The sequence below is a fragment of the Eucyclogobius newberryi genome, unplaced genomic scaffold (genome assembly GCF_026437365.1).
Source record: "Eucyclogobius newberryi isolate DKJ021-1_F unplaced genomic scaffold, fEucNew1.0.hap1 SCAF_17, whole genome shotgun sequence".
In the NCBI taxonomy this organism is placed as follows: Eukaryota; Metazoa; Chordata; class Actinopteri; order Gobiiformes; family Gobiidae; genus Eucyclogobius; species Eucyclogobius newberryi.
The window spans coordinates 8366263-8378129 of NW_027315801.1; the positions used below are offsets into that span (position 1 = coordinate 8366263).

Here is an 11867-nt window from a genome sequence, read left to right on the forward strand (position 1 = left end):
GTGTCTTTAAGCTATTAGATGAGATTTACTTATCCGTCAAATGTGAAATGTCACCCAAATGAATCATAAAAGTGCAGAAATATCACATTATATCCTTGTTTGATCCTCGCTTTTTTTCTTTTTTCTTTTTAATCAGTTATTTTTGTAGCATTTTTACTATAAACAATTTACTCAATGTTCAAATCCATGTGTAAAAAAATAAACAAAAAATATTATTTATATTGCCCATCTCTAGACATCAAAATGTGCACACTATTGATTGTGTTTCGTTAACTTAACAGGGTCCTTAAACAGGATCATGGAGGAATGTAAAACACATGCTAAATATTTCACAATACAAGGAAAGCCATTTGCAATGGTTTAATCAGGAAGTGGGCACAGGCAGGTACATTATTAATGGCAGTAACAAAAGCGGGATGAAGTTGACCTGCACTGAGGGGTCTTGGAGGATATCCTCACCACAAACATTGTTTAAGTTGGATGCATTGAATGTGACTACGGAGCACTATTGTGGGGCCTCTCAGAGTGAAGAGACCTGAGCAGTGTAAGTGCTGCCTCTGCGGATCAGGTGCACATTACATCAGCTACATAAAGAACCTGGCCTTGTGTGACCAAAGAGCAAGCGAACAGCACCGCCAATCAACACTCCGACAGTACGTGTATCGAGATGTGTATTGTGGTACTTTTAAACAACACATCTTCATTATATACTAAATAAGTTCTGCATTATTAACCGGCTGGATCTGCTATGTTTACCTTTATAGAGAGAAAATGTGCTCATGTATTTATATTTTTGCCACCATCTTCAACAGATATTATGAATGAAAATAGTGTCTTGTGGGTTTTATCAATGGCGGATGGAATATATTATTTTGATTGCAGTAAAATACATTTAGCTTTTGAAAACAATACTATACAAAGAGTAAACTACAAGCTTTTGATGACTTTTACACTCTTCACTCTTCATTAGTGTAAGCTGGGTTTACATTCTGCACATGCCGCACTATTTACAACCTTGAATCTTAAGGAGCTGAAATAGTAACTAAATAGTAACTCATTCATAGGGCGACTGTCTCCTGATCTTAAAGTCATATTGAGCATGACATTCCAATACATTTTGTTACTGTACATAATGCAAACATAATTTTAGTCAGCTTTTAACACCCGTTCTATGCATGTTTCAGGACATTGTATCACACTCAGAGAGATAAGTATTGTATTGTGGATGCTGTGTCAGCTCTCTAAAATGCATCAGATAATGAACACTATATAGTTTAATTTTAGTCTTGCAGAATAATTTAGCTACGTACACAGTAACAAAGGCTCGATTACATGAAAAGTGAATGTAATGACGCACTAACAACTCCTAATGAATTAAGACGTTTGCATATATAGATTGTTAGACCAATATAGGACCCTTAGTAATGCATAGATGAGACTCATAAGATATATACACCTTATAAATATTTGTGCCTGATATAAAGGTGGTAATTCCTTCATGATAACACAGTCATTCATTTGTGCAGGAACACTTTAAATGGCACACATTTTAACACTAAACCTCTTTGTACCAGACCTGTACCAAGTATGTAGTTATTAAGGAGATTACCAACATCCTGGCCCCTGGAGTCCTGAGAAACACACATTGCTTTTCTCTACTTTACAAACTGTAGTAAAGAAAAACTGTATAAGACAGATTTATGTTTTTCAAATGTATTTCTTAATGTTGTTTTATGGTAGTATTCAGCTTATATTTTTGCATATTGCGAAATTTTTGTTTGAGGAGAGCAGGAATGTCACAATATCACATTTTAGTGTTATTGTTTGTTTGTTGTTACAGTTTTTCATGACTATTGACACTATATGACCAAAACACAAAGACATAACATAATTCATTTCTATTCAAACTGTCAAATAGATTAACATTATTAACATGTGACTTGCTTCATGGTCCAAACTTTATGAATTCAATTGTAAAATTTAATGTGACATAAACAACCAGATAAAAGAACGATTGACATTTTGGTTTACATATTTAAAGGATGGATTGAATTTAAATGACTTATTATCATTACTACAGTATATCGACTTATCATTCAACAAATGATGGATGCTAGAGTAATATTTAGAGCTCAATATTTATCATGGTTCCTTTTTCTTTGACCTAGCGGTGGACTATTTTTCAGTACTACAATAAGATGTGAGCTGTAGACTGATGAATAAATAACAACAAACTAGTGTTTCATTCTGCTGTTTACCAGTTGAAGCTCAACAAAATTTTACATTTAGAATAATTTTTTGGGACAACGCTTCTTTATGGTTATTGTGTCAGTGACATAAATTAGTTTCTATATTCAACATGTATTATCAGAGCACTTATTACATTACTTATTTTGTTATCTATTTCTCTTATTACTGCTTATTTTTTAGGTTTTGCAATCACACGGTGACCTCTGAAAGGCCAACTATAACTATCCCACCTATCTTGACATCCCAACTTTCTGGAGACGCCTTGATAGTGGTCTCTTGTCACTATGTGAGGGCTTTACGCTAAAGGCCAACATGTTCATCTGTCCTGAGCGGTCACAGAAGCAGTCTGAGGCCTTTCTCTCCTTCATTCAGCTCTTTGTATTCTGTGGTTATCGCGAGCACGCAGCACACCAGCCTGATGGATTTGACTCAAGGCTAATGGGCACCATAAATTTAAACTTGTCTCACTCAGCTAACAGACATTATTAACGTGCAACAAAGAGACGTGTTTGCTATTCCATTTGCTGAACAAAATAATTGAATCTATTAACATTAGAACATTTGTAAGCATTGACAGTCACGCAGACTTTAGATGTGGGTCTGATTGGTTTATAAATACTCAAACTGCAGAGGGCAATTACCACCAGTGGTGCACGTGCCCTAGTTTTAGAAACACAGCTAGAGGACATAATAACTATGAAATTGTATATATTGATGTTCAAATGTAATCTCAAGGCTTAATTTGAAACTTAGTCTGACCAACTGTTAAAGGCACAGTATGAAACTTTCTGGAGGTGGAACATCACCTGCAGGATTTAATGGAAATATAAAGTTAAGACCATAATTCAGAACATTCTCCATGGAGATGGATACATTTCATACCATATTGTGTAATTTTATAGCCAAAGGAACATTCCATGGAGGTTCCTCCAGGCCAAGTATGAATCAGGTTTGTGGAGAGGCAAGCACAATCACAGTACGGATAAAGGTTTTTATACATTTTTAGTGCAATAAAGCCAGAAAAAAGTTACGTACTGTGCTTTTAAGCAACATTTAGTCAAAAATAATCTAATAAACCACTGAATATACTGCAATCTGTTCATATCACTTGTGTACAGTTACTTCTCAGGGCATCTTTTGACAGTACAGTCTATGTCATGTAAGAACGGAAGGAAACGAGCATATGTTTGTTGTACTTTGCAGGCAATTGCTACACCTTTAATTAAATCTTATATTGATAGTTTGTGGATATGTGCCAATAACTACAATGCCTGTTGAGATGATACTAAAACTTTATTACTGTCAAATGTTTGTCGGCCCACGTGATTAAACAGTTTATCCCTGTTATCAATAATGCATGTGTATCATTTGTACATTATAATACAATATATAATAGGATATATAATGCTATCTTTCCGCTACACAGTCCCATTAAAACAATAGCCAGGCAGCGCTCCAATCAAATAGGTTTGTTTTTCTCATTGTCTTATCTGCAGTTGGCGCTACTGAGCGTTGCTGTGGAGACGGAGGTAAACAGAAGCAGAGGGCGGAGCTAAAGGGAACAGTGAATGGGCCCCATGTTATCAGCAAGCTACCATGTCTCCAACTCATCAAACTTTCAGGAGGAACGCACCTTGCTACGCAGCAAAAACAAAATATTAGCCGTTTCACGCAACAAAGGATAGTTCCAGTGTTGACGACAAGAATGGAGTGCATTAGTTTAATAGGACATGGCTACTTTTCCATCTTCAATGTTTTCATGGTTATCATGTATAATTGTGTTGCGTATATACTGTATTCTAATGAGAGATTGTATAGAAGTAAAATCAATGTTTTCCTCATATAAATAGTATTGAAACTATTTTAACTAACTAACTTGACTTTTCTGGTGGAGGGTCCTCTACCTGCTTGTCTCCACTGACTTTGTCTGGAAGGTTCCACAATATAACATTAAACTTATCTCATTGAGGCGAGCAGGACAAGTTACAAGTCACTGTAAGAATGCATGTTTTCCAAGGCTTTTGGAGAAATATAAACCCCCATATTGTAGTAGATGCCATACTATGCAACATTTTGGGTAAAGCAGTAGAAGAAGACAAGCGCCTGGTATACTTTTGTCTTTCTGCCTGGCGCTTTAAGGCAGGGGTGTCCAAACTTGTTTTACCGAGGGCCACATTTTGAATCTTATACGCAGAGGGCCACAAACAACCCGGCAATGTAAAATTTGAAGGAAGTGAATCATTCGAATTTGGCTTTTGACATTGTTTCGATGCCTCCACCTTTAATAAGACTTGGAACATTAATATTTGGTTTGTATAACATCACAATTTGTCCAATTTTACAGCAAAATGTCCTACTTTTTGTTGTTTGGACCAACTTAGCAGGAAGCTGGTGGGCCAACAAATATTGGCCTGAGGGCCGCATTTGGCCCCTGGGCCGCAGTTTGGACATGCCTGCTTTAAGGTATGTCATGTAAACATCTTTACACCATAGTGCCGCACTGCTGGGCCCATAAAGAGCTGCAGGTTACAAAAGAGCTGTGCTTTGTTTTTGTTTATTTAGACACTGCTGAATAATATGTGTATCACCATCTAACGTAGCAGTGTGTAACTTCATGGAAGTCACCTGCAAGATTCAATGGACATAGAAACATTCAGAGATGAGGTTTGTAGAATTGCAAGTCACAGTAAAGACACAGGATTTTCTATGTTTTTAGTGCAATAACAACTTGAAAAATTAAATAGAAAAACACATGCTTTTATTTTACTCTATTTTCTGGTTAAATATTAAGTACTGGGGTTTTAATAAAAAACAAATATAACAGCAGTCTTGTGTGTCTTGTGGGTAAGTGAAAACAGTGCACAGGCGTCTTGAATGAAAGCATAAAAATTACTCCAACATGAGCACATTTATGACATAGTTAAAAGCTTGTAGAAGTAGATTGTGCATATTTGCTTTTGGCTTTCTACCAGTAAGTGTGATTTACCCATAAAAGTGAATAGTGGAGCAGTTACACGTCTCCAGCCTTTTGACTTGCGTGTCTTGTATCAGAGTAAAAAAAAAATGCCTGACGCTTTAACGACTTGTTCATTGGTTTCACTTATCTGCAGAGCCCGGGCCTGCCTGCAATCAACACTGCATTGATTAGCAACATATAATAAGACAAAGGTATCATATCATTACCTTAAAAGGCAAGACTGGCTCAGACAAAGGCTGTTTTAAATATGACGCATGTTTTGTTTCTTTGAATACAGTTCCGTTCTGCAGTGTGCACTTATCTCACCCATATGAAAATCACCACGGATTGTTTACGTAAGAAACAAGAGAAGGCACACGCCCTTTCAAGAGACAAACACATGTCTGTGGGGATGAAATGGACTGTAACACGGAATAAAAAGTAATAATCATAATAAATGTGTTTGTTAACCCATAAGGAATCTCAAAATATGCTTTAGTTTAACAGAAATGTACAATAGGATGATGCAATATGTTTTTGATATGCTATTGCCCTTCAAACTGTGTCGGTTTCCCCACAATGTCAGACGTCTAAAGTATCCTTCCAGTGAAACCTGCTTGAGTTGCAAACTGCAGCTTAATGGGAAATAATGACAACAATAAACATGTGGCCTCCATTTTCACTTTACTATGCGAACAACAATGGTGGTATTTGTGGGACTTTGAGCAAACCGCACAGGACTGTGAGGATGTCAAATATATAATCACATATTAACGATCAGGACACACACATTTCTATCCATTTCTGCTGCCATTCTCTATTGCAATGCACAATTTCTTTCTGTCAAATGCACTGCAGATTATTGGAGACTTGCTTACAATTTTCAGCAACTAAAACCTACAGAGAAAACTATGCCACGGACAAGAATTGTAGACATTTGTTGTGTTTTTTTCTAATAATTAAGAGTCTGCAATAGCAAATGTGCATCTAAATATATGTGTTTGAATGAATTTCTCATCAATAAACCTTTTGAGGAGTAGAACATTGACTACAAACGTGCAATGGTTTTGCCTGGATGCACAGTGACGTCTTACTTTGGGCTGTGTTCCAGGAGCAGGCGGAGCGAGGGCAGGTCTCCCTTGGCAGCGGCGTAGTGGAGCGGTATGGCCCCAGTGTCTGTGGTGGCCCCGGAGTCCCCTTCCCCACTCTTCAGTAGCCACTCTGTGATCTCAGAGTGACTGAAACGGGCCGCCAGGTGCAAGACAGTGGCCCCCGAACTGTCCTTGCCCTGTCAATCACACATTAACTACTATCATCACACAAAAAGCCACAAATGTTGTCATTGTACAGTAGGTAATATTGAAAACAAGGAATATCTCAATGTTGGGATGATCCTGGTTGCAATATTCAGGTATTGTTTTAGCAAACCAAATGTGGTAGAACGATCAAGACTCGCAATCGCTTAAAATGTGAATGCAAAGTGACAAGAAATGTGTAGAAATATCACTTTAAGCATTTGTTATATTGGCTACACTGCACATTAGTCCACTTCCAAGTGCACCCAACACAGAGAAGAGCGTATAGTTTCTTATCCGATCATCCTGGGCAGCTTCTTGTCACTCATCACATTAGTATCAAAAGTAATGGAGACAGTAAGGACATGGAAGAGCTCTTATTACAGAGTTGTCTTAAATGTAGACTCACCTATTTCAGAGGTCAGATCAAGTGGCCAATCGACTTGAGGTTTGTTTTGCTTGGGCAAAAATTTGCGGTTAAAGTTTCAAAATAATAGCCTATTGCTCACAGATTATGTATGACTTGTTCTGTCTAGGTGTATTTAGAAATGTTTAATGGACAACATCTTCTGACTGAACTGTAGCTGCTGTATGTGATCTGTAATCACTGAAGGACAGATTTATGTTATAGACTACTGAACTAAACTGTAAACACTGTCAGTGCCTTGTCCCAGGTGAGCGTGGTGTAATTAAGCTTAATGCATAATGAATTCTGACTAACAATGTTTTTTCCCTTATAGATACACTGTGTCCCACTGGGATTATGCAACAGTATAGAAAGTCTAGCTCATTTACATAGTTTATTGACATGGAAAATGGCAGAAGGCAGCAGACTAATTTAACAATATGTTTATTTCTACCATGGACTTGATATGTCCACTGGATATTTCAACACTTATCCCTGAACTACTTGGACAAAATAGGCTTATTGCAGTCTCTTAATAAAGTTTGGAATGCACTCCCTGCTCTGTGCACGTGGTAGGCCTACATTGAACCCCCCAAATAATCCACATGCACGTTTTGTTTCGTTTTTAAATATTGTATATGATGCAGCTTGCAGGTGTGTGTTGGCAGCTTGTGCTTCATTGAGGCTGTGGCATGAGATGCCGCTTTATGGACGTGATAAACTCTGGACACAGCTCTGGGAAACAGTCGTGTCAGGGGCAGAGGGATTATACCGCGCTGACTCACCTCTGGTCGGCATCCTCCTTGGGTCAGCAGCCACTGGAGACAGGCCAAGTGTCCGGTGGCCGCCGCATCGTGTGCGGGGCTCGCTCCGTTGTTGGCCAAAGAGTTCCCGGGCAGCCCTGCCTCCTCCACCAAGAAGCGCACACAGCTCAGCTTCCCGGAGCGCGCTGCGTGATGGACCGGCGTGGACCCCAGTGAGTCCTTCACGTCAGCTGTGAGCTCTTTGGCCGCGAGCTGCGTCTTCAGCGCCTGTACGTCCCCCTGACGCGCAGCAAGCAGCGTCCGGTCTCCCTCCGCCACCATGATCCAGGACCCTGAACGGCTCTAAAGACGCGCTCACCGGGACGCACGCATCATTGTCCCGCTGAAACTTCAGTAGGCTTCTCCTTCAGTGTTGGAACTCAAACAACCCGCCACATAACCACAAGCCGATTCAGTTAGTGGATAAGTGAAATGTTACATGTTGAATTATATCCACTCTCCTCCTGGATGACAGACTGACCTGCTCTGTGTGCGCTCCCGGGGGCCCCACTGTGCGCTCCAGCGCATAAACGGAGAGACGATCTGTCCTTCACGCCACACACGTTTCTATTCCTTTGGGTTTCAAGTTTAAACACTAGTTAAGAAGAATTTACGCGTTTAGTCCTTCAGAAATATTCCTCTGGCAGATGGTGACATGGGACTCAGTGTGTTAAATAATCCATGAAGGGGAGGATCACTGAGCAGCAGCAGCAGGTTGTTGCTGTCTTGAAATCGGCTCAGATGTTAAAGGGGCAGTGTGCCTCCTCACTGCGCATGCGCACCACCCCGTTTACTCTAGAAACGAAGTTGAACTTTTACTTGGCGCTGGCACTGGACACGACAGATCAAACCAGGTTCTTATGCCCATGACATATTGAAATAATAAGAATAAGAGTAAGAATAAAAATAAGAATAAAAATCATATATTTTAAAAGGAACCGTTTATTATAGTGTTGTTTGGTTAATACGCGTTGGCATATTACTTTTATGACTCCAGCTCTAAGGAGAAGGATACAGATCTCACCACTGTGAATTATGTTCAAAAGTAGAATGGCAATCGGATGCCAGAAGAGAACAACACTGCCTTTTGTTTGTGTACAAGTCTCCAGTTGGCATTTTGCCTGATTATTTATCAAGTTTGTTGTACATCAGTTCAGGTCAGATGTCTCAGGATCAACGCAGAGGAAAAAAGGCTTTCAGCTACATTGCTCCGTTCCCATCCATCCATTTTCTACCGCTTGTTCCCTTTCGGGGTCACGGATGACTGGAGCCTATCCCAGTGACTTTGGGCCTTAGGCGGGGTACACCCTGGACAGTGGCCAATGAAATAGAAAACTTTTCTCATTGGGTTTTCCCTTTATAAATAAATAAAATTAGAATTAGTCTTGTTGTAATTCTGAGATGGAGTGTGGGAACTGCGTGTTGTTTACTGCAGTCTATTCTCATTAATAATATATGTTGTAGTGAAACTGACATAGGCAGTGCACTGTGCCTCATTTGCTGTGTCCTTGGAATGCCTGATGATTTGTTTGGACCAGTTTGACTGACAGTGATGCCCTGGAGCAGGATGTGATCCGCTTGAGTTGTTAGTACACCTATTATTCATGCAAACATGCTGTCATTTAGTTTTCTTTTTCATTCTTGGACCTAAAGTTTAATACACCTAATATACGTTTATTGATATCAGCCCTATGGTGCGGCAGAAGCCTTTGCCTCAACAAAATACTAGCTAAGTAAAAAGTTTCAAAGAGAAGAACAATCTCTTAAATGTGATTCAGGTCTGATCCAGTGACACCTTGTGTCCCAAAAACACATTACAACATAAGATAAGATAAGATAAGATAATCCTTTATTGTCCCACATGGGGAAATTCCATTGATGCAACGCATGCTCTCAAATATTGGTATTTTTTATTAAGCTGCCCACTGCCCTGTTCTCATTGATGTGGGGCGAATCCCTCTCAGTTTAATTATTTATTTAGGCCTATTTATTTGCCACGCCAGATGCCCATCTATCATAAGGACCCTTAAGGACACCACACACACACACACACACACACACACACACACACATACACACACACACACACACACACACACACAGACACACACACACACACACACACACACACAGACACACACACACACACACACACACACACAGACACACACACACACACACACACACTCACTCACTCACACGTAACGTTCCCCGCATGTTAACGTGGTTTGTAATACATGTCATGACCAGAGGATGGCAGGAAAGCTACACGAGGTAAAACACCAGTAAGGCGCTTTGGATGTAACTTCTGTGAATTTCTCGTTGTTGTTGTTTTGTATCAAACCCCCAGCATGTAAAATAGCAATGGTAGACTACAACCAAAATAGACAGTTTGTTTCACAAAGTAAGATCCACCATGCCATTCTATTGTAGTGATTGGCTAATTCTAATGATGGGCTGCCTCTCTCTAAAAATATCCCATATCTGGCTAAATTTTACACTATTTAAAACAGATTGTCAATCTAAATTTTGAATATTATTTGTACAGCTACTGATTTTCAAATGCAGAAACAGCTGTAAAAACTATAAATTACGAACTTGAGATTTATTTTTGTCAGAACTGTTACATTAGCATATGACTTTTCGGCCCGGGCCATATCAGTAGAAATAAGGGGGGTAAAAGGGGGACTTGGGTCTCGTGCTTGGCGCGTGCCTCTCTGGACCATCTGTTGTACAAATCCAACTGTCATCGACACCTCGCGCCAAGACACAACATATCCATGTTGTATTCCCACAGGCCTCTAATGGACTCCAACTCCCAGAGGAATAAAGGCGCACGAGCCACTTTTCACTGCACAGAGACAAATCTGGGAAGTTTGAGTGGTAGATCTATATCATGATATGACTTTATAGTATGTTCTATGGCTTATTCTATAAAAAAAGAGTAGCCAATATAGCTATATTATATATATCCGGTTATAAACATAGATAGATAGGTAGACGAATGTTATACTGATGTTCACGTTAATAACTTTTAGGCCAAAAATTAGTAACTCAAATTAAGCTTTTAATTATAATTGGATAAATTCATCATCTAAGGACACAAATAAAATACACAAAAGAGCCAATGCACAATATTTCTTCATCTTTTTCATATCAAAACAATTAAATTATGTCCTGTGTAATTAGATATTCCTAGTCTATTTTAAAAGTTGTTTTAAATATGCGAATATCAGTTTCTATAACAACTCTTTGCCATGATGGCTGCTTGCCTCACAGGCCTCATTGCGCCACAGCACAGGCAGTGTTATGCACAGAGTATATTAATCCCGCAGTTGTACGTTTTCTTTGTTCCCAGGTTCATGTTCAGACTAAATCCCGTTCTCCACAGACCCACTGCTGAGTGTCAACGGCTGTCTCGTGGACTCTGGGAAAACGGGAGATTTCTTGCACGCGCCGTCCATGCGACAGTTATTCAAATGAGCCTCTATTATTCCGCGGCCTGTCTTTTGTTCGGACACATCTGCCACTGCTGCTGCGCGGGAAGATTCAAATGATTGAGACTCACAAGTGCATGCCCTGTATTGTGACCACTGATGCAACTAAGCCACAAAAGTTTCACCTTTTTCAAAATAAAATAACACATTTGGTGTTCTCGGTGATTGCAGAGTGAGAGGCAGCCTTTATTCTGGAACTTGCATCCACATAGGCTTCATGTTTGTTCCTATCAACCCATTTCCCCCCCTGACCTCAGGCTAAAACCGTTGTAAATTTGTGCAAGGATGATGTGCGGATGCCGCCCCTCTGATGGAGCAGGTGGCAGACGCGTGCTGCAACGCTTGTTTCATGGACGCGTGCAAGATAATTCAGTCTTCATGCCTTTTATTCAACAAGTATAATTCAATTCAAGTATAATAACAAAGAATAAAACAGTAGCTCAAGATGAAATCGTTTTAATTGTGGAGAAGTTTTTATTTAAAAAATGAGACCAGACAAAAATATTTTTATTGGCAGTTTCAAAAAGACCAGACACACAAAGAGGAAGAAATGCTTTATTCAAACACACTCACACATCAGTCACATTTCTTGGATTTGCACGATTTTCATTACCATTCATCTCTACAAACAATGATAAACAATGATACAACTAAACACAC

General features: G+C 39.4%; 1 protein-coding gene across 1 annotated transcript in view; it reads right to left on the bottom strand.

The window, feature by feature from the left end:
* The window catches only part of espn (espin), a 41395-nt gene extending 33195 nt beyond the window's left edge, over nt 1-8200 (bottom strand). Inside the window, 2 exon segments of the mRNA XM_072448911.1 lie at nt 6301-6494; nt 7693-8200. Of these exon segments, the coding sequence (XP_072305012.1) occupies nt 6301-6494; nt 7693-7992 (494 nt within the window). The 5' untranslated portion in view covers nt 7993-8200.
* Nucleotides 8201-11867: the final 3667 nt, after the last annotated feature.